The following is a 22,977-nucleotide window of genomic DNA, read 5'->3' as shown; positions in this document are numbered from 1 at the left end:
TTTATTCCAGGGGTCAGCAAACTTTTTCTTAAAGGGCCAAATAGCACATATTTTAGGTTTCGTGGGACAGCTGTTCTATGCTGCAATTACTCACTTCTGCATTTTCAGCTCCAATGTAGCCACAGAAAACTGATAAATGAATAGGTAAGGCTAAGACTCTGAAGCTGGGAGGGGTTGGGGGAAGGAGGAAAAGGGGACAACAGAGGATGAGATGGATGGATGGCATCACCGACTTGATGGACATGAGTTTGAGTGAATTCCAACAGTTGGTGATGGACAGGGAGGCCTGGTGCGCTGCGATTCATGGGGTCGCAAAGAGTCGGACATGACTGAGAGACTGAACTGAACTGAACTGAAGGCTATGTTCTAATAAAACTTTTTTAGAGTCAGGAATTGGCTCCTGGGCCTGCAGTCATGGATTCTCAATTCTTTTCCAATGCTAGTGAGCTAAGGACACCTTGACTGGATTTATATAGGGTCTCTGTGTCTGCAAACTGGCACTGTAGCAAATGTGAGGGATTTTCAAGAGAAATCTGACAATAATTTTGCATTATATGCTGACCATAGTACTAATTCTCAAAGAGGATGGTCTCCAACATATATCCTCATTTCTGGTACCAGCAGTTCTTGCTACTTAACTGGCAGTTATTGTGACCTTGAAGCTTGATCTCTTCATACCTAGCTAAGTGAAAACGGCAAGAATTCTCCATCTCACAAAGTTGTTGACAGTATTGGGGATAATATATATAAAGCACCCAGCACAGTTCCTAACAAACTGTAAGCATGCAATAAGTGAAGTTAGCTTGTATTCTTGTGTAACTTGTCTCAGCTTCCTCACCTTTAAAACAGAGATGATACCAAGACTCACCTCCCAAGATCACAGGAAGAATTAAACATGCTCAGGTGTGGAAAGACCTCAGGACAGGGGGTGGCACCGAGTGACTGCTGTCTGACACACAGCTCTTATCATCAACCACCGTGCTCTGACAGGTCTTTAAACACAAGGCCCACGGTGAGAAGGAAACAGACAACTGCTGCGTCATCAATACTAGGAGGGCTTTCCTATCATCAGCTTTAAATAGACAAGCGAATGAGAAGTAGCCACTAAAGAACCAATAAATCTGGAGACCGGGGAGTACTGATCTTCATTTTCCAGCCTCCAGGTGCCATCTGAGACCAAAGGACTTACTTAAACTGACAGAGACCAAGAAGACACCTCTTTTTCCCACAAAAAGAAACCAAACAGTAGCACTTTCAGATCAAGGTAAGCAATATTATTACTGACAATGTAAGCCTAGGGGGCTGATCTGGGATTTAGTAAACAAACAACTAAACACCCCAGAAGATCCTCCTTGCCACAGTCACAAACCATTCAGCACAGCACACTTCACTGTCAAAACCCTCAACACGGACAGACGGCACCAGACAAGTCCAGAGAAATGGTCACAGCACTGTGTGTTCTATCTTTCCACAAGTATTTATTTTTTTTTTTTTGCCCTCCCCCACAAGTATTTATTTCTTTTTTTTTTTTTGCCCTCCCCGACAAGTATTTATTTCTATCTTAAGATTTCTTCCTTTCTTTAAAGATGCTATTTAAAAGACAATTAAAGTAATATCTACTCCCAAGAACAAAATCTTCCAGTTTCAGACACACGCCACTGACAGCAGCAAAATTTTCAAAAGCTCCAAGGAGACGCACTGCTGATTAGCTCTGGTGCACACTGGATCTCATGGAACTGAGGTAATTAATGTTTTTAGATTAAGACAAAATATCCTAATAACGAAAAGCTTAATGTAAAACTTTATTGCTTGTCATGCACCTGCACACGCCACCTAGAATTACCCACATGCCACATGAGAAATTACGCTTTGACAGCAGCTTCTGCCTGACTTTTGTAAACGGTAAAGCTCACAGTGACGAATCTTGTTATGAGCACAGTCACGTCCCCTACTATGCCAGTTTCACTCAGTTTGGTTCTACTTGCTTCTAGGGATGAGACAACTATATTTTCCTTAATCCTAAATTTTATTTTTTTAATTAATTTCAATTAATTGGAGGCTAATTACACTATTGTGGTGGTTTTTGCCATCCACAGACATGAATCAGCCACAGGTGTACACGTGTGTCCCATCTCAAACCCCCCTCCCTCCCCATCCCACCTCTCCGGTTGTCCCAATGCACTGGTTTCTTGCATCGAACCTGCACTGGTGGTCTGTTTCACATATGATAATATACATGTTTCAATGCTATTCTCTCAGATCATCCCACCCTAGGCTTCTCCCACAGAGTCCAAAAGTCTGTTCTTTATATCTGTGTCTCTTTTGCTGTCTCGTGTTTAGGGTCATTGTTATCATCTTTCTAAATTCCATATATACGTGTTAATATACTGTATTGGTGTTTTTCTTTCTGACTCACCTCACTTTGTATAATAGGCTCCAGTTTCAACCGCCTCACTAGAACTGACTCAATTACATTCTTTTTAATGCTGAGTAGTATTCCATTCTGTGTATGTACCACAGCTTTCTTATCCATTCGTCTGCTGATGGACATCTAGGTTGCTTCCATGTCCTGGCTATTATAAACAGTGCTGTGACGAACATTGGGGTACACGTGTCTCTTTCAATTCTGATTTCCTTGGTGTGTTATGCCCAGCAATCAGAGAAGGCAATGGCACCCCACTCCAGTACTCTTGCCTGGAAAATCCCACGGACAGAGGAGCCTGGTAGGCTGCAGTCCATAGGGTGGCGAAGAGTCAGACATGACTGAGCAACTTCCCTTTCACTTTTCACTTTCATGCATTGGAGAAGGAAATGGCACCCCACTCCAGTACTCTTGCCTGGAAAATCCCATGGACGGAGGAGCCTGGTAGGCTGCAGTCCAGGGGGTCGCAAAGAGTCAGACACGACTGAGCAACTTCCCTTTCCCTATGCCCAGCAGTGGGATTGCTGGGTCATAAGGCAGTTCTATTTCCAGTTTTTGAAGGAATCTCCACACTGTTCTCCATAGTGGCTGTACTAGTTTGCATTCCCACCAACAGTGTAAGAGGGTTCCCTTTTCTCCACACCCTCTCCAGCATTTATTGTTTGTAGACTTTTTGATAGCAGCCATTCTGACCAGCATGAGATGGTACCTCATTGTGGTTTTGATTTGCATTTCTCTGATAATGAGTGATGTTGAGCATCTTTTCATGTGTTTGTCAGCCATCTGTATGTCTTCTTTGGAGACATGTCTGTTTAGTTCTTTGGCCCATTTTTTGATTGGGTCATTTATTTTTCTGGTGTTGAGCTGCATGCGCTGCTTGTATATTTTTGAGATTGATTCCTTGAGACAACTATATTTAAATCAGTAAAAGTGCAAAGATGTTAGGCTTTTCGAACAGCACTGAGCTTTAGAATGATCCATGAAATAGAGAAAAGGGGACTTGTTTTCTTTAACTAGCTTCCATATTACAAGCTCCAAATCACAGTGTTTCATAATTAAAAGAAGTGATAAAAGCAATGTAGTTGTAATAAGTATAGAGAAAAAAAAATTTTTTAAGACTACAGTATTACATTAGATACAAAAGCTTGTCTCATGATCCAAGAGATGTCATCTTATGGTGTTATCATTAGGAATCATCTATCTCAAGTTTGTCTAGACAAAATCCCTCTTTAAGCTTCTGACAACCTTAGATTATCTTTTTGTAAACAGCAAGACTTTGCTAACAACAAAGGTCCATCTAGTCAAGGCTATGGTTTTTCCAGTGGTCATGTATGGATGTGAGCATTGGACCATAAAGAAAGCTGAGTGCCAAAGAATTGATGCTTCTGAACTGTGGTGTTGGAGAAGACTCTTGAGAGTCCCTTGGACTGAAAGGAGATCCAACCAGTCCATCCTAAAGGAAATCAACCCTGAATATTCATTGGAAGGACTGATGCTGAAGCTGAAACTCCTATACTTTGGCCACTTGATGCGAAGAACTGACATTGGAAAAGACCTTGATGCTGGGAAATATTGAAGGTGGGAGGAGAAGGGGATGACAGAGGATGAAGTGGTTGGATAGCATCACCAACTCAATGGACATGAGTTTGAGTAGACTCTGGGAGCTGGTGATGGACAAAGAGGCCTGGCATGTTGCCTTCCATGGGGTTGCAAAGAGTCAGATACAACTGAGCGACTGAACTGAACTGAAACAGCAAGGGGTAAGCACCTCATATGAATATGACCATAATCTTCAAACATTTTACAAGTAACATTTAGCTTGAAAAATCAAATACACCTGCTTGAACTAACAGTAGCAAAGAAACACATAATCCAAGAGCCTGACCTGAATCATACCAGGTATGCAAAAGTTGCAATCTTCACCTAGACCTTATGATCTTAGTTGCAAAGAATCCCAAACTACAAGCCTATTTTTAAAAGCCGGCTCAAATGTGACAACAGTGGTTTTACTCAGACCAGCATCATTAAGTAATATTCAAGTGTCCTTATACAGGAGAGAAAGTCTTGAGGCTTTGGAAAGTTTCTTAACAGCCTCTTTGAGCATCCCACCCGCTCACTTACCAAGAATAAAAATATGTTCTCAGTTGTTTCCAAAATTAAAAAAGATACCGTATATAAAGTGCCAAACTCAGGGCTTGGCCCACAGCAAACCCTCACTGAGCAGGAAAGCTACTGCAGTTGTTTCCAACACTGTACCTTCACTGTGTCGAAGGTCAAGGACTTACTAGTATCAGATACCGATCAATCCATGATAAAAATCTCTCCTGAAATATTTAGATAAGGATCAAATATCTAAGGACATATCAACAAAAAATACCAGAAAAAAAACTCACCATCTCACTGTGTTGGTAGTGTAGTCGCTAAGTCGTGTCCGACTCTTGAGACTGGGGACTGTAGCCTGCCAGGCTCCTGTCTATGGGATTCTTCAGGCACGAAAACTGGAGAGGGTTGCCATTTCCTTCTCCAGGGGATCTTCTCGAACTAGGGATCAAACGCAGGTCTCCTGCACTGCAGCAGTCTCCTCGCACTGCAGGTAGATTCTTTACTGACTGAGCCACCGGGACAGCACCATCCCATTAATTCTTTACTTCTATTAGATTTACCATAAAATGGACGGTAATTACTTAAGAAATAGTATTCCTACCAACGTGTACCACATGGTGCCCAGAAAGGGGCAGTGTAAGCAGATGCCAGAGTCCCATCTTTGCCTGCACACCTTCAGGCCTTTGTCAATTATGGTGATCAGTGAGATACCTTGACGCTACATTCATCCACCAAATACCACATAAAGGGTACTACTCCAAATTTCAAGACTGTCAAGTAATTTATCACCTGGTATTCAAGAAAAGTCCAAAAAACCAAATTTAAACCAAGCCAATCTCCCCTTCCCCACCACCCAACACATAGACACACAGTAAAACTTCCATCCAGAAAAGGGAGTTTCTTCAATTTGAGGCATTTTATATGTCAACTTAGACTTGGGGTGAAGAGCAGAAAAAGGAATAAATTAATACAACTAGCAAGCAGTGGTAACCACCACATGGAACACAGACTGTCTGCTCTGTGGGATTCTTCCACCATGCTCTCTTCCTCAGGGTTCAGTCCCATGCCCTCACTTCCAGAGAAGGAAAAAGCATTTCCAGGATTCTGAATAAAACCCTCAGAAAGAGCAGAGGCACTGCCCCAGGTAACATAGCTCACCCAAGCATTCTTCCATCACCTACACACGAAGGGGCTCTCCAGTCTACACTGCACCCTCTGCTCTTCCAGAGTCCAGACTCCGGTCTCCAGCTTCCAGACGGGCATCTCCACGCATGTCCCACAGACCCTTCATGCTGCCCAAGCAGTGTCTCACCGTCTTCCGCCTGTAACCTTTGAACCTTCATCTGGTACTGAATTCCTTCCCCCGATGAGCAAGTCTACCTCACTCACAGAACCTTAGCCAAGCTAGAAAACGTAGGGTCATCTCAGTATCTTCCGCAGAAGGCGAGCCAATGTTAACCTACTCCAAATGTCCCTGGCTCCTCAACTCCTTTCCAGTCTCCCCAGCTCCCTCCTGCCCACTCTGAACCCCACTACATAAGTAGTACCTTCATCACTGCTCATTTCAGGGCTGCACTAGGATTCTGCATGACCCCGCTGACTCCACAACCTCCTCCAACCCCTCTTCCACGTGATAGAAGGTGACGTTTCTAATGTTTCTCCTGCCTCACAGCATTGCAAGCCCTTCAATCCTTTGGGTCAATTAAATGAGGCACTGCTCTATATTCCATTTATAGGCAGTTCTAGATGCCATTGAAAACCTTTCACAATCTGGAATAATAATGAGCTGCCTTTGCCACTTGCCCCACAAAACTTAGATGTTATTACATCGGAACTTTAAAATGTCAAGTGTCCTCACACCTTCGTACTTCTACTCACACAATTTTTATGCCTGAAATACACCACCCACTCTTACCCTAGGATCTTGTTATAACAAAAATAACCTGGGATATCAGACTGCTAAATGTGTGGGAAGGAGGCAGGAGAAGCAGAAACAGAAAAGGCCAAACACTAACTTCTGGAATATACCTCAACAGGTTTCTACACAAATATGAAAAAAAAAAATATATATATATATATAATATATATAATGGCCTGTATCTCTGTGAGAAAGAACTTTTTTCATTGTATGATCACACAAATTGTTCTAGTACATGGGGAGCACACAGCTGATCTTTAATAAACTACATTATATTGCCAAAAATCACAAAAATCATCCTTGGATAAAATTACGTGTGTATGTGTGGGCTCAGTTGTGTCTGACTCTGAGATGTCATGGACTGTAGCCTGCCAGGCTCCTCTGTTCATGGAACTCTCCAGGCAAGGATACTAGAGTGGGTACCCATTCCCTTCTCCAGGGGATCTTCCCAACCCAGGGATCAAACCCAGGTCTTCTGCATTGCAGGCGGACAGTCTTATTAGATAGTCTTACTCTGATGAGCTGTTTCTCAGACTTCAATATGAGTCTGAGAAATCCTATAAAATCAAATGATTTCTCTTTAACATGTGAAAATATTCTGACTAAAATGCCGTGAGGAAATACCCTACTCATCAGTGAGGGAAGACGTGGATGCAGACAGAGCTGTGCATGCCGCCTGTGACCCAGAGAAGGTCGTCAGGGACCCGAGCCCACACACCTGTCACCACCCACGTCTACTCAGTATGGGACTCGTCTCATCCACTGCTTCACATGAAGGTGATCTCAGGAAACCCCTCTGGAAATGATTTGCTTAAACAAAAATACTTAAGATGTTCATAAATCAAATCTCTAATACCAATCTAAAGTGATAACCTATATGTTCCAATCAAGAGCTGGATATCAATCAAGAATAGGATATAATATCTTATACTTAATTATATAAAAATACTATGTAAATCATATTACCAGATTCCTATTAAAAACCAGGTGGCGAGGTGGTAAAGAACCCACCTGCCAATGCAGGAGACATCAGAGACACAAGTTCAACCCCTGAGTCAGGAAGATCCCTTGGAGGAGACATGGCAACCCACTTGAGTACTCTTGCCTGGAGACTCCCATGGACAGAGGAGCCTGGTGCGATACAGCCCATGGAGTCACAAAAAGTCGGACACGACTGAGCACAGCACAGCAGCAACAGAGTTAAAAACTTACCACATATAAAGCACAGGTCAGGGCAAATCAATCTCTATTTTTTATGAACAGTATGATAAAATTCACATGTTCCTAAATACAAAGTTAAAATATAAACTATAAAAATGAAGGAAAAAAAAAATGAGCTGATTCTTTTAAAACCCAAAATAAAGCAATGTTAAAGGATACTGATCTGTCTGTGGTCTTCGAAAGTTCTCTGGAAGATTGGCTTCATATAGTAGTCTTGCTTTAGTATTTCCCATATCTTGCATGCACTGTAATAAAAAAAAAATCAAATATTTTCATTACTCATATAAACATTAAAAAGTAATTCCTATACACATACATATACATACATACGCATATATACAAATACCAGATATTTATCATTTCCAACATATATTCTGATTCATTTTGATATCTGGCAAAACTAATACAATTATGTAAAGTTTAAAAATAAAATAAAATTTAAAAAATAATAATAATTTAAATCATAACCATGAAATTACTCAAATTCAAAACAGAAGCATAGTTTTAACCATTCACATTTCTTTAATATATGTAGATCCACCATTTTCTAATGCCTTTTTCCATGACTACAATACCACCTTTTTTTATACTTATACTTCCTTAAAGTGGGTTCCCTGGCAGTTTATGGTATGATTGATGTTTTAAATGTTATCACTTGAACAACACTGCCATTTCTAAGCCCAAAAACTCAACATCAAATTTTCTTTGTCTTGAGCTTCAAAATACTCTGAAGTTTTCATAATTTACATTCCAGACCACATGGAAAGCAGCAAGAGAGAAATGCTGGTGTCCTGGAACTCTACAGAAGTGGATTCACTTCTTTTAAGATTACTAACTTCTTTAAGGGTTATTAGCTTCTTGAAGATTCTGCTAAAAGCTTTGGATTCTCCTTTCCCTACCAAAAAAACTGCCTAATGGTTAAATTTCACATACAAGTTCATGAGCTCATAGGACTCTCCCTAAAAAATCTATCAATCCCAAGAGCAAGAACCACTGCTAAGGAGACATAAGATAATTAAACTGGTTAAGTGATTATTTTCTTTCTTATTTTGCAATGTATTTTTTTAAATTTATTTATTTTTAATTGGAGGATAATTACTTTGCAATATTGTGATGGTTTCTGCCATACATCAACATGAATCAGCCATAGGTATACATATGTCCCCTCCCTTTTGAACCTCCCTCCCACCTCCCACCCCATCCCACTCCCCTAGGTTGTAACAGAGCACCAGTTTGAGCTCCCTGCAGTCATAGAGGAGATTCCCACTGGCTACCTATTTTACATATAGCAATGTAAAACACCTGGAAAGAAGGAGACCAAGAAAAGGTTGCATAATATCTGCAATGAAACAAAAAGATACAGCTCACAGAAACTACAAAAATAAGAAAACAAAGTTTCTAACACAGGAACAAGAGTACATAAAAATTTTAACAAAAAATTTAGTAAGACTAAAAACAGTATCTGCTATACATGTCATATCTCATTGATCCAAAGTTACATTTTTCTTCATATTATAGTATTCATGGAGTAAAAATGCATCTTACAATTGACCTAGTCTTGTTAACCTATTTTTCCTAATTAGTCTAATAAAATGTAAGTGCTTCTTACAACCAGTGATATAATCCTACATTCAATAAATATGACTCTATGGATTTTATGCAAATATTATACATATTCTCTTTATCTAATATAAGTCATTAACATTTTATTTTGGTAAAATAAAAAATAATTAGGAATAGGTGTAAGTGTGGGGCTTCCCAAGTGGTGCTAGTGGTAAAGAACCCGCCTGCCAATGCAGGAGACACAAGAGGTAGGTTCCATCCCTAGGTCGGGAAGACGCCCTGGAGAAGGGCATGGCAACCCACTCTAGTATTCCTGTCTGGAGAATACCATGGACAGAAGAGCCTGGCAGGCTATAATCCATGGGGTCACAAAGAGTCAGATACGACCAAAGTGACATAGCACAAGACATAAGTCTACATTGGGCTTCCCAGGTACCTCACTTGGTAAAGAATCCACCTTCAATGCAGGAGACCCTGGTTCAACTCCTAGGTCAGTAAGATTCGCTGGAGAAGGGATAGGATATCCACTCCAGTACTCCTGGGCTTCTCTGGTGGCTCAGATGGTAAACAGTTCTCCAGCACTGAGGGAGACCTGGGTTTCATCCCTGGGTTGGGAAAATCCCCTGGAGGAGGGCATGGCAACCCACTCCAGTATTCCTGCCTGGAGAATCCCGTGCACAGAGGAGTCCGGCAGGCTACAATCTATGTGGCTGCAAGGAGTCGGACACAACTGAGCAACTAAGCACCTGGCACACAGCATGAGTGTACACTATAGCAAATTATTTAATTTTGTTCTAGGGATGCTATCTATCACAATTAGACAGGAAGGAAAAAAAGAGTTATAAAAATCTGAAAGCAAGAGTGATATGAATATAAAGAGCCTTTCCTAGAGGAGACCACTGCTGAAAAGTGACTTGATGCTGGTGTGCATGCATGCGTGCATAGCGTGTGTGTGTGTGTGTGTGTGTGTTAGCTGGGCCTGGGGGAAATAAGGATTCAATAACATCACAGATACAGAGAGATCACTGTGAAAGAAGAGGGAAGGCACTAGTAAGCTCAGATAATTTCTAAGTTTCTGAAAAGTAGAACAGAGTAGGGTGGGAGGAAAGTCTGTGATGTAAGGATTAGCGGAGATGAAACTGGTTCAGTCACTGGAGATGGTTAAACACAGGAGGCAATCTCAGGAGGTAATGAGAGTGCAGTACAAACTAGCTGTCCTCAAAGTTTCAAGACACTATGGGTTAGGGCCCTACTGTACACATTAAAATTTATTCCACTGGCCTTAAAGAGTAAACTCTGGTAATCAGCAGAAGAAAATAATGAAACAGCCTAACAGCTACAGTAGCAAGCATTAGCCTCAATACCTTATTAACATATATAAATATATGTATTATTATAAATTATACATATTGTATAATATATAAATTGAATACATATTACAATATATAAATTGCTTATATATATGCCATTTAAAATTTTTTAAAATCCTAATCTAGATATTACTACCCTAATTTGGCAGGAAAGGAAACTGAAACTGCAAAATGTTAAGTGACAGGTCTAAGACTTTCCAGAAGCATTTAACTTCTGACAGAACCCACATCAGCCATCAGCCGTTTAGATACCCCAGGCTGCAGCCAGTGGAACAGGGAACTAAATCATGCAAGGCTTAAGAATACCAGGCTCTCTGCTTTAGAGGCTCAGTTTTCATTTTACTGATGAGGAAACAAGGCCAAAGAGGTTCCCTACTGCGTAATTCAAGGAATCAGTTACAGAGCTTTAAAAATATTTTAAAATAGATATTTAAACAGCAAACTACAGCTCATCTCAAAATTAGATTTTAAAAAAACAAGTCAAGCATCCAGTAACCACAAATGTATTGATATTCTTGACAAAGAAATCATTGTAAGACTATATGAAATACAAAGTCAACATTCATTTTTACTTTAAGAAAAATATATTAATGTATTAAAGGATACGTGAAATGTATACTCTGAAGTTATGATAAATGCCATTTAGGTAGGGCATATTTAAAAATTAATGTTATTTACTATGCCAGTTAAACTCAATCTGTCCTCCTTTTATATATCATATGGTCCTAGAAAGATAAATTTTATACTGTACTTTTTGATAAACCACCTTCATCCAAAATCATAATTATTACCATTATAATTGCAGAGGAAGACTTCACCTGGAAATGGTATAATAAAACTCAGTTAAGAATAGCAAAACCCACTATTATAAGTATTTTTCATCAATCTATAATCTGCGTGATTTTAGCTTCTCCACACAATCCAATACATATTACAACATCTGACCAAAGGCTCACATATCATTTGAGATTCAATTTTTTAAAATACTATTTGAATCAAAATGCTGAAAAGCATCTACAGGCTAACATACTATCAAGACAATCTAATGAAGATGATATATTTCTATTCCTGAAACTTTCTAAGTAGACAATATTATATCACCCAGCCTTAGTTTTGCAGTAAAAAAACAATAAAACTAATATTCTAAAAGATATTTTTAACATTTTACAGAGACTAAAGAAAATTTAGGTTGTCAAGTTTTAATTGGCATTTAATTAGATTTGTGTAATTTAGTAAACATACAAAAAAACACACCAAAAAAAGTGGGAATAGACTTTTTAAAAGACAGTATCAATAAGTAACCAAACCAACGTAGTAGGAAATTTTTATTTTTGTTTAACACTACTGTATATGTTTTTCACATCAATGGAGCATCTCCAGTGGAAAAACATGAAGTAGCACACAAAGACAGTTTTACTGAAAAGGGGGCTGTGAAATAAATGCTAAGATAAAAGGCAACAGGAACAAAGTGTGCCCAAGTTTACATCGTCATGGTCCGTATCAGGAAATAAACATAAAAGGCAAGATAAACGACAGGCCACTGAAGTTCCAACTCAATGACATATTCTCCTGAGAATAAAACTCATCAAACTTTTTCTTTCCTTTAGTCTTCCAAAATCCTGAAAAGCAGAGCTCTTTGTGGAGTTCAACAAAGGGATATGACTACTCCAGGACACAGCTCCTATTTGTTCAAGCCCAGCTAAAGCTAGGGGCTTCCCCGATAGCTCAGCTGGTCAAGAACATGCCTGCAATGCAGCAGACCCCGTTCGATTCCGGGGTGGAGAAGACCCACCCAGTCCAGCCCAGGACCAGGGTCTGTGTTTAAGAGCTAGAGCTCATGGGCCTCCCCACTGCTTCATCCTGTGCATGCTCCCTTTTCCCTATCTGTCCCTGGAATGTTCCCTGCATTTTCTCCCTCAGATACTGAGAAGTACCCAGGCAACAACCCTTTAAAGTCAAAGTCCACTCAGGAAGCTTTTTGTGTAGTTTTCATAAATTTTTAAGTGTGTACTGACTTGCCCTTTGGGGTTTACTGGCTATTTTTTAAAAATGGAGTAAGTGGAAAACAGAATAACAGCAACAAAATAAAGGACTGAAATTACTAATAGCTTTGTTGCAAATGATTAGTTTACAACGTGGCAATTAGATCTTCCAAATTCCCAATGCCACAAATGCAAAACATTAAAATAATCAACAGAATCTTAAACATTACTGTGTAATGGAAGGATGCTACACATCTATGTTAAATGTGGAAGTAAAAAGGTTAAATGATATAAAATACTTCAGGAAGAATATACAAGAAACTGAAAACTAAGGTTCTTCCTATGGTGTTGGAGAAGACTCTTGAGAGTCCCTTGGACTGCAAGGAGATCCAACCAGTCCATTCTGAAGGAGACCAGCCCTGGGTGTTCTTTGGAAGGAATGATGCTAAAGCTGAAACTCCAGTACTTTGGCCACCTCATGCGAAGAGTTGACTCACTGGAAAAGACTGACGCTGGGAGGGATTGGGGGCAAGAGGAGAAGGGGACGACAGAGGATGAGATGGCTGGATGGCATCACTGACTCGATGGACGTGAGTCTGAGTGAACTCCGGGAGTTGGTGATGGACAGGGAGGCCTGGCGTGCTGCAATTCATGGGGTCGCAAAGAGTCGGACACGACTGAGGGACTGATCTGATCTGATCTGATAAGAGGGAAACAGTCCATGGGTCGCAGAGTCAGATGCAGCCGAGCAACTGGACTGAACAGACAGCGGGAAGCCAGGTGGCTGCGGGTGCAGAGAGGGAGCACTCGCTCACACGTGTGTGCCTCAGACCTTTACACCAGGCCCACCTGCTCGCCGCTCCCCAACACAACAAAACCGTGAGGGGCCGCAGCAGTCCTGCACTGACCCCAGATAAGGTCTTATCTGGAGGGCGCTCAGCCAGGGCACCCGCAGAGCAAGGAGCTCGCCCTCACTGGGCGCTCCACCTCCACCAAGAGAACAGCCATCACAGATGTTCAGTGAGTACAATTAACACGTTTAAAAACCCCACCCAAGAACATCTGACTCTCAAAGTACATTCAGAACATAAACACAGCATTTATTTACCACATGTTTTCCCAGGATCAATACTTCCATGACTGTTGCTTAAGATGGTATCAGTGAAATTTCAAATTACTTGTTTTTGCTTAGGATTTCAACGTGTTTGGTTCTGTGTGGGAGAGGGAACATTACTTGCTCTATTATTTTCTATTCATATTTAGAACACAAAGACTAAAAATTCCAAATTTCCCTAGCTGAACATACATATATATATATTTTATTAAACCTCATAATTAAACAAAGCAAGTGAGCCCTTGCAGTCCCTGGTGATTCTTCATGTCCGTGACTCACCTCTACTACCACTTGCAATTTTCCAGAATAGTTTTCTATCTTCCTCTCAAAAGCCACCAGGATTTCCTGCATAGAAGCAAGCTTTTCAGGACTGGTTTCAAGATCTTTGGGGTTCCAGCTGCTGGAAAAGAAGGGCCACCAGTTTTGGTCTCAGGAACTCTTTGGAAATATTTAATACAGAGTCCATTCCTTCAGTTTTCATGAAATTGTATTTATGGAGAGCTGATCTCTTTCTGTTTCTTTGTTTTTAAGAACAAAGTAAGTAAACCACACATATTTAAAACTTAAAATTGTTAAATGATGATGTGGAATCAGAGGTACCAGTTTTCTTAATTTTCACAATTTCTAGATCTTCTCAGATCACGATTCATATGTTGCAGCACTGGCTGGCTACTAACAAATTCAGAAAATGAATTCCTTTTCTTTTAAGCAGTAAAATTAAACACTGTTGTGACAAAACTGGAAAAGTTTCATATGACAGTCTTTTATCATCTCCGCTTACTCTGCAATTCACACCACCTGAAGTCCAGGAATAAACCACTACTCCGGTCCTAGGTGTTCAGGCCCAGCAGGCGGCATCTGGACTCTCGCCTCTTCTATCAGAAGACTAGGGACTCTCGCTTTCATGTCTGTGCACGTTTACCCGGAATCAACCTTGTCACCACTGCTTTAGCTCAAGATTCAATCACCCACTGCCGAGGCCACTGCAGGAACATGTAAGAACTTACGTTCTTAGAAGAAAATGATATTAGACACTGCTCTTCAACTTAGACCTCATTACAAGCTCCCGAGGCTGTCCCTCCATAAGCCACCCCTCACAGGACCAAGGCCAAACCAGCCCCAGCCTGCAACTTTCACCTCTGCCCCTATAACCGCACCAGTCTCTTCTACTTCACTTTCTCAAACACAACATACTTTTCTGTCTTCCTGCCTAGAAGTCCCTCTGCACACTGTTGTATGCTTTTAGAAACCGATAAACAAAGGTCAATGTCAAAAACAGTAATGAGACATTTAAAAGACATGTTTAGCAAATCGCCAGTCCAGGTTCAATGCATGATACTGGTTGCTCAGGGCTGGTGCCCTGGGATGACCCAGAGGGATGAATGGTACAGGGAGGGAGGTTGGAGGGGGGTTCAGGATGGGCAACACGTGTACACCCGTGGCAGATTCGTGTTAATGTATGGCAAAACCAATACAATATTGTAAAGTAATTAGCCTCCAATTAAAATAAATAAATTTAAATTAAAAAAAAAAATTTTTTAATAAATAAAAGACATGTTTAGAACTTGCGATATCACTGGATACTGGTAATACTTTTTTAAAACAGAAAAAAGGAGCCACTCCTAAGGAACATGCTGAAGATGCTCTGCGTGCTGAGGATCTCTGAGCCAGCAAGCCTAACCCCAAGCCCAAGCCTACAGAGTACCAGGCCAGGACTTCCACCACACCTGCTGGTCTCAGGCACTCTCCAGTCACACCAAGCAGCAACTCTGAACTGCTGTGTGTGACGAAACAAACAAAACAATCGTGTTCCCAGATAATGAATTCAGTGGATTCATTCACTGCCCCCCAACAAATTCCTGCCCTGCGTGAGCACCCACTCTGGGATATATGTCCTTATCTTCAGGTAGCCTGCGATTCCTTTGGCTATACTCTCAGTCCACCTAGAGTAGCCAGCACAGAATTAACGGGATCAAGGAGTGACTTCCACTAAGTAACATCTCACCATTTTGTTCACTGCTTTGATGCAAGAACTACAGCCAGTCACAAGGAAAAGGAAATTCTATTACTGATATTGTTGAAAGTTTAACCTCAAAAACAATGAAGAAAATCAACAGAAAAATCACAATCTTGCACATTCAAATTCAAAAAAAGGGTTTTTAAAAAAATTTCCTCCAATGGATTGTTTAAAATGCAAACCCTCCACTGAATTTCACAGATCACATGTTGTTATAGACAGTGTCATATTTATTTCCCTCTGCACCTGCAGGTAAAAGATAAACCCAGCAATGTGCTGCCACCTTGCTCTGCTTCTGAGGACACAGACCATATCATGACCCTGGCAAGAAGTCAGTGTAAGTTGAATCTCAGTCAACTTAAAAAGTTCAGTATGTACATGAGGCCACAGTTTGAGACATTTCATCAGCTTGATGGAGCTATAATGAGCACTCCTCCCATAAAATAAGAAAAAAAGTTGCTTGACCTGGGATCTCTTGAATAAGTATGTACCAAGAATTGTGTAATGAAAGCTTATTATGTGTCTGATTCTATACAACACTATAGAAATTTATCTAAGGGTCAAAACCTTGAGGGGCTTCCCTGGTAGCACAGCTGGTAAAGAATCTGCCTGCAATGCAGGAGACCCTGGTTCAATTCCTGGGTCAGAAAGATCTCCTGGAGAAGGGATAGGATACCTATTCCAGTATTCTTGGGATTCTCCACAACTCAGACGGTAAAGAATCTGCCTGCAATGCAGGAGACCTGGGTTCAATCCCTGGTTGGGAAGATCCCCTAGAAGAGGGCATAGCAACCCACTCCAGTATTCTTGTCCAGAGAATCCCCATGGACAAAGGAGCCTGGCAGGCTACTATCTACAGGGTCGCAAAGAGTCAGACACGACTGAGCAACTAAGCACAGCAAAACACAAAATTTTGAGAGGTTAAACAATGTTCTAATACACACAGGTGAAATGTGGTTAAATCATGGAGTGCTTCAAATTAACTGTTATAATGACAATTTTACTCTACTAAATATTGCTTGTCATGGGGATGCTGTAACAGCACTGATGGTTTTTGAAGATGCAAGAAGCTCCTTAGCAAAAAACCAAAAACACAGAAAGAAGTACTAGATTAAAGAAACCAAAACCCACGCACAATATTTAGTGAAATGTAGTAATGGAGTTCAGTTCAGTTCAGTCACAGTCATGTCTGACTCTTTGTGACCCCATGAAACGCAACATGCCAGGCCTCCCTGTCTATCACCAACTCCCGGAGTCCACCCAAACCCATGTCCATTGAGTCGGTGATGCCATCCAGCCATCTCATCCTCTGTCATCCCGTTCTCCTCCTGCCCTCAATCTTTCCCAGCATCAGGGTCTTTTGAAATGAGTCAGCACTTCACATCAGGTGGCCAAAGTATTGGAGTTTCAGCTTCAACATCAGTCCTATCAATGAACACCCAGGACTGATCTCCTTTAGGATGGACTGGTTGGATCTCCTTGCAGTCCAAGGGACTCTCGAGAGTCTTCTCCAACACCACAATTCAAAAGCATCAATTCTTCGGCACTCAGCTTTCTTCACAGTCCAACTTTCACATCCATACGTGACCACTGGAAAAACCATAGCCTTGACTAGATGGACCTTTGTTGGCAAAGTAATGTCTCTGCTTTTGAATATGCTGTCTAGGTTGGTCATAACTTTCCTTCCAAGGAGTAAGTGTCTTTTAATTTCATGGCTGCAATCACCATCTGCAGTGATTTTGGAGCCCCCCAAAATAAGTCAGCCAGTTTCCACTGTTTCCCCATCTGTTTGCCATGAAGTAATGGGACCAGATGCCACGATCTAAGTTTTATGAATGTTGAGCTTTAAGCCAACTTTTTCACTCTCCTCTTTCACTTTCATCAAGAGGCTTTTTAGTTCTTCTTCACTTTCTGCCGTAAGGGTGGTGTCATCTGCATATCTGAGGTTATTGATATTTCTCCTGGCAATCTTGATTCCAGGTTGTGCTTCCTCCAGCCCAGCATTTCTCATGATGTACTCTGCATATAAGGTAAATAAGCAGGGTGACAATATACAGCCTTGACATACTCCTTTTCCTATTTGGAACCAGTCTGTTGTTCCATGTCCAGTTCTGACTGTTGCTTCCTGACCTGCATATAGGTTTCTCAAGAGGCAGGTCAGGTGGTCTGGTATTCCCATCTCTTGAAGAATTTTCCACAGTTTATTGCGATCCACACAGTCAAAGGCTTTGGCATAGTTAATAAAGCAGAAATAGATGTTTTTCTGGAACTGTCTTGCTTTTTTGATGACCCAGTGGATGTTGGCAATTTGATCTCTGGTTCCTCTGCCTTTTCTAAAACCAGCTTGAATATCTGGAAGTTCATGTTTCACGTATTGCTGCAGCCTGGCTTGGAAAATTTTAAGCATTACTTTACTAGCGTGTGAGATGAGTGCAATTGTGCGGTAGTTTGAGCACTCTCTGGCATGGTAGTAATGGAAGAAACCCACAAATCCCAAGATGCCATTAGGTAGGGATGAGGCATAATGACCAGCAGATATGCCCACAACACCTAATGAGGTGTTGAGTGGGTCTGAGAACAGAAGACTAAGACAGTGGAGACGTACAAACTGGAAATTACTGTGAACCAAGAGGAAGATGGCACATGAAGCTGAGGGATTTCACCCACCCCAACAGCAAGGAAGCGCAAGAAGCTGGGAATGCGGAGAGACCCCACAAGAACCACCAAATCTCCGTCAGGACAGGGCCCCACATTGAGCAGAAACTCCTGGGAAATGATTCAAAATGGAGAAGGACAGGAATCATGGAGATAAAGGAACAGAAGGTTCAGAAAAAAGTGGGAGAAAACAAGTGGCTTTATGTTTTAAATACCTGAAAACAACTGAAGAGACAGGTCTGTGTAATTAGAAAAGCTATTTTGAATATTAATGCCTTTTAAAGGTAATGAAAAACCAATGTCACATAAAAATGATCAACAGAAAATAATCAAGGTCAAATCTCATACAAAGTTGTCAGAAGAGGATGCTTGGGGCTGGTGCACTGGGACGACCCAGAGGGATGGTATGGGGAGGGAGGAGGGAGGAGGGTTCAGGATGGGGAACACATGTATACCTGCGGCAGATTCATTTTGATATATGGCAAAACCAATACAATATTGTAAAGTTAAAAAAAAAAAAAAAAAGATGTGGAACAGTGTCTCTAACAGTGAAGCCACACAAGAACAAACATGCCCAGAATACAGATCAAAGCCACAGACTACTAATCAGAACAAACTGAAAGCCATAAATACAAGATAACAAAGAACATATAAATGAGTCCAAAGACACATGATGTTATTAAAGAGCAACTAAATCAGAAATCAGAAACACACAGAATTAAAACAATAACTCAGGAAAGAATTAGAAGTTTTTTAAAAATTCAAAACTGGATATCAAATTAAATAGAAGATCAAAACAAATAAACACAGCAAGTAATGGTAGAACTCTGGACAGGCAAAAGAAGAAAAAAAGAAAACTTAATGGAAGTAAAAAGTAATGAAAAGTATCTAAGAGAAAGTGACAAATATTAGTGTCAGGCAATGAAGACCTAAATACAGGTAAGAGGGTCAATGAAACAGGAAACTCAAACAAGGAAACAGGATACTAAAAACTTCATTTTTAAAAAGTTACTGGAATAAAAAAAAAATTTTGAATGTCACTGAAATAAAAACTTTGAAACTACATGCTAAAAGAACATATCACATGCAGGCATTTCCTGTCTAAAAGAAATCTCCTATGTTTCAAGACAGAGACAGGTCAAACACTGAAGTACTAAAAAAGACAGATCACGCAACCATCTAGCAAAAGAGAGCTGCGGTGGCTCCAGGCAAACAAGACATCTAATCACCACTGTGAAACAGGAAATGAGCCAGTTACAGGGTTTTACATTTTCTGATAGCCTTACTAAAAAAAAAAGAAAAACAGGTACAATTAGTGTTAATAATGTCTTATTTAATGCATCTTTCTCCCCTGCAGAGCTCCCAGGAAAACGTAATAACTGATTTCACCTGCATCTGAAGACTTAAAGTGGTGTCATAATGTCATTTTTTTTGCAATGAACTGACAATTTAATTACTCACTAACAGCTAAGACCAGGCCCAGAGAAAGGGCCTGTATTGATCTGATACATTCTTGGATTCCGTCCCAGTAAAACCAACCTGTACAACTTCATGATTCAAGTGAAACTTAAGGTTCAGCTGTCCACAATACTCTAGTTCCAGGTTTCCATTTTATTAAAGACTGAAGAGGGAGCTCAGAGCAGACTGGTTTCATCAACCGCAAGTCATTTTATTTCACAAAATCAATACGCTTTCAAGGAATAAAATTTATTATAACTTCATCCAAAACATACTATGTCAGAAAGTCGAAGAAGAGAAAACCTCCTCAGTGTGCTCAGCCACTTCCACCCTAGCCTCTATCACGTCCCACCTCTGAAATCGTGTACACACTTATTTTACCACTGCAGATGCACACAACATGACCACAACATGAGAAGTGCCTGTCGTTTCAGTTGTCGTTCCAGCTTCAAAGAAGTAGTTAAAGTAACTATCAAGCCCCTTTTGCCTATTCTCTCTGATTTGGCCAGATTAGGAATGCAAGCTGAGCTGACAGAACACAGTAAAGCTTACTGATGAAGATCAACAGAAATCCACGATTTTCGCTTCCTTAGGGAAAATCCTTTTCTAAGAAAAACCAAAAATTTAAATGAAGACAAGCAGGTTAATGTTATGACATAAATTAAACTAAAGGCTGCACAAGTTACCTTACTGTAGGTTTCTTTGGGAATGACAAGGTTATCAGAGAAATCTCTATGCATTTAGCTGGTGATTTTCTCCTTATGAAAGAAAATAAGAAGAGCAAAAAAGTTTATCCAAAACATTTTTAGAACCTGTCTTTTTGACTTAACCCAAGAATCCTGTCATATTCTTTTGAATTATTGGAGATTTCAGAAAAGTCTTATCCTTTAGGGTAGAATTTAACTCTTGGAAAAAGTTGAATCACACCTGTTATCGTGATTTTGAACTGTTGTGGCAACCAAAGAAGATTTGAGCATACCACCCAAGAATCCCAAAAATGGAAGAGACTTCAGTCACTGAAACTGCTCCTCACCTGCCATCCAAGGCTTGAACCCCACCTACATCTCCAAGTGCGCATCCGGCCCAGTGATGGCGAGCTCACTGTTCTCCAAAGGCGATTCTTTTCAGTTTGGAACAGTCTGAACTCTGAAAAGTACTGCCTTCTAGTTTCAGCATGTATCACCTTGGAACCCCATACACACTAGCTTAAGTCAGACTTCCTATGGCGGCTATATTTTTGGAACTTTACAAGTATAAAGGAACACAGGGAGAAAAGGACAACAAATGGAAAGCAACAGAAGCAATGAAAAAACTAAGAACTGATGGGAAACAAAGGCACAGGAAAGAAAGCCAGTCCAGACAACCAGATGACCGTTTGCATTTTAGATGTATCACGCGGCAGGTAAACAGACACCTACCAATCTTAACATTTCTAAGTGTACACATTAACTCCTATGACTGTGGCCAAAGTTTCCCATATTGAAACACTGAAACAGTTTAATAAATCCTTTTTTCCTGTTTCTGTATAAAACACCTAGGCTTCATTGATAGTGTTAAAGAACAACGGTTAATGATATTCTGCTCTGTATTCTACTCAAATGTATCATGTTATCTAGCAAAAAAAAACTCCATGCCTGGTTGTATCTATTCCTTTCTCTTAAAGTCTATCATAGTATTAGCAGCTGGCTTTCTTTGTTTTATGAAAAGCATTTTTCACAAAGCAACAAGATTTTTAATTATTTCACAAGAGTTCTTGAAACACAAATATGAATAGATGATGTACAGCCATGCTGAAATTCCAGTGCCATGGAATCAACCTATCGGGCTAACTCCAGCCTCACCAAACATACTTGGAAAAATTACCAATTACCACGCCAAGGATATTCACATTGAAAAAGACCCTGATGCTGAGAAAGACTAAAGTTAGGAGAAGGGAACGACAGAGGCGGAGATTGCTGGATGGCATCACCGACTCAATGGACATGAGTTTGAGCAGGCTCTGGGAGTTGGTGGTGGACGGGGAGGCCTGGTGTGCTGCAGTCCATGGGGTCACAAAGAGTGGGACACAACTGAGCGACTGAACTGAAGCTGAACTGAAGGATATCCAAGGTTTCTTAAGGTGTGATAAATTCATGAATACCAAAGGTTTCAAACAGAAAATCTAAAAGAACTGATACTTTAAAGAGGTCACTACTAGAAAGAGGGGAAAATCATGTGCACAGAAAAATAACAACTGAACCCATGAGAGTAACTGAGTTTTCCCTGGGAGCAAGACAAACGAGCAAAAAGGCTGAAGGCAAAACTGCATAAAGTCTCCAAAAGGAGGGAAAAGCAGAAAAAAAGTTTTAAAAAAAGAGAAAAACACAGCGACTAAATAATGAAACAAAACAGAGGATGAGGGATAGTAACTGTAGATTCTCTTACACAGAAAAAGCTTCAAGAAGGCAGTGAGGAGTGTCAGGGAAGCAGGGACCACGTGGGTGGCATGGACATGGCCACGAGCGTTAACTGCGCTCTTTATGAGCACAGAGCCAACAGAGGGGCGGAGTAAAGACGAGTCAGCAGAGGCCAGTCAGGTAGAGGAGTGAGACAGCAGGGAGAGACGCTGCTCAAGAAATCCAGCTGCTGCAAGAAGGTCAGGGCTGCCCCTGGAGGACAGTGGCTGGCACTGTGAACAGTCGGTGAACGCTCGCAGGTGAACAAGTGAGTGAACCAGCATCGTGGGGTTGAGGGCTGTCTGTCGAGGGTCAAAGGGTACAAAGCAAACTTTTGTGGAGGCAGGGGGCAAGACAGCAGATTTCAAAGAGGAGGAAAGCATTTAAAGATGCCTCCAATGAATATAACTTCTTTAATTAGGTAGAAAAGCAGAAAGGAAGCTGAGAATGGAAACAAAGGCAGAACAACTAGCACCAGCACCTTCCCCCACTCTGCACCTAGAACAATAGAGCCAGCTGCTCAAGTCAGAGCAGAGATGGCTAGAGGAGGATGGACAGAAAGCGAGAGCGAGGAAAGCCTCTGTTCTTCTGATGCAAGAGTAAACAATGATGTGAGGAGAGCTCAGTTCAAAGACCTCTCCCTCTGGGCCAAAGTGTGGTCAAAGCCATAGCACAAAGGGGCAAGGTATAAAGACACGGAAGGAAAGTGCCTACAGAAC

General features: G+C 40.8%; 1 protein-coding gene across 6 annotated transcripts in view; it reads right to left on the bottom strand.

Moving 5' to 3' along the window:
* The window catches only part of SMAP1 (small ArfGAP 1), a 190,231-nt gene that overhangs the window by 92,950 nt on the left and 74,304 nt on the right, over positions 1–22,977 (bottom strand). For 5 of the 6 annotated variants that reach the window (XM_070795682.1, XM_070795684.1, XM_070795688.1 and 2 more), the window contains one exon: positions 7,824–7,909. In XM_070795682.1, coding sequence (XP_070651783.1) covers positions 7,824–7,909 — 86 coding nt within the window. Of the gene's footprint in view, positions 1–7,823; positions 7,910–13,972; positions 14,094–22,977 lie in introns of all 6 variants that reach the window. The other variant, XM_070795687.1, reaches the window with a different exon arrangement.

Source organism: Bos indicus, chromosome 9, assembly GCF_029378745.1.
Source record: "Bos indicus isolate NIAB-ARS_2022 breed Sahiwal x Tharparkar chromosome 9, NIAB-ARS_B.indTharparkar_mat_pri_1.0, whole genome shotgun sequence".
In the NCBI taxonomy this organism is placed as follows: Eukaryota; Metazoa; Chordata; class Mammalia; order Artiodactyla; family Bovidae; genus Bos; species Bos indicus.
This window is presented reverse-complemented; position numbering and strand designations above follow the sequence as displayed.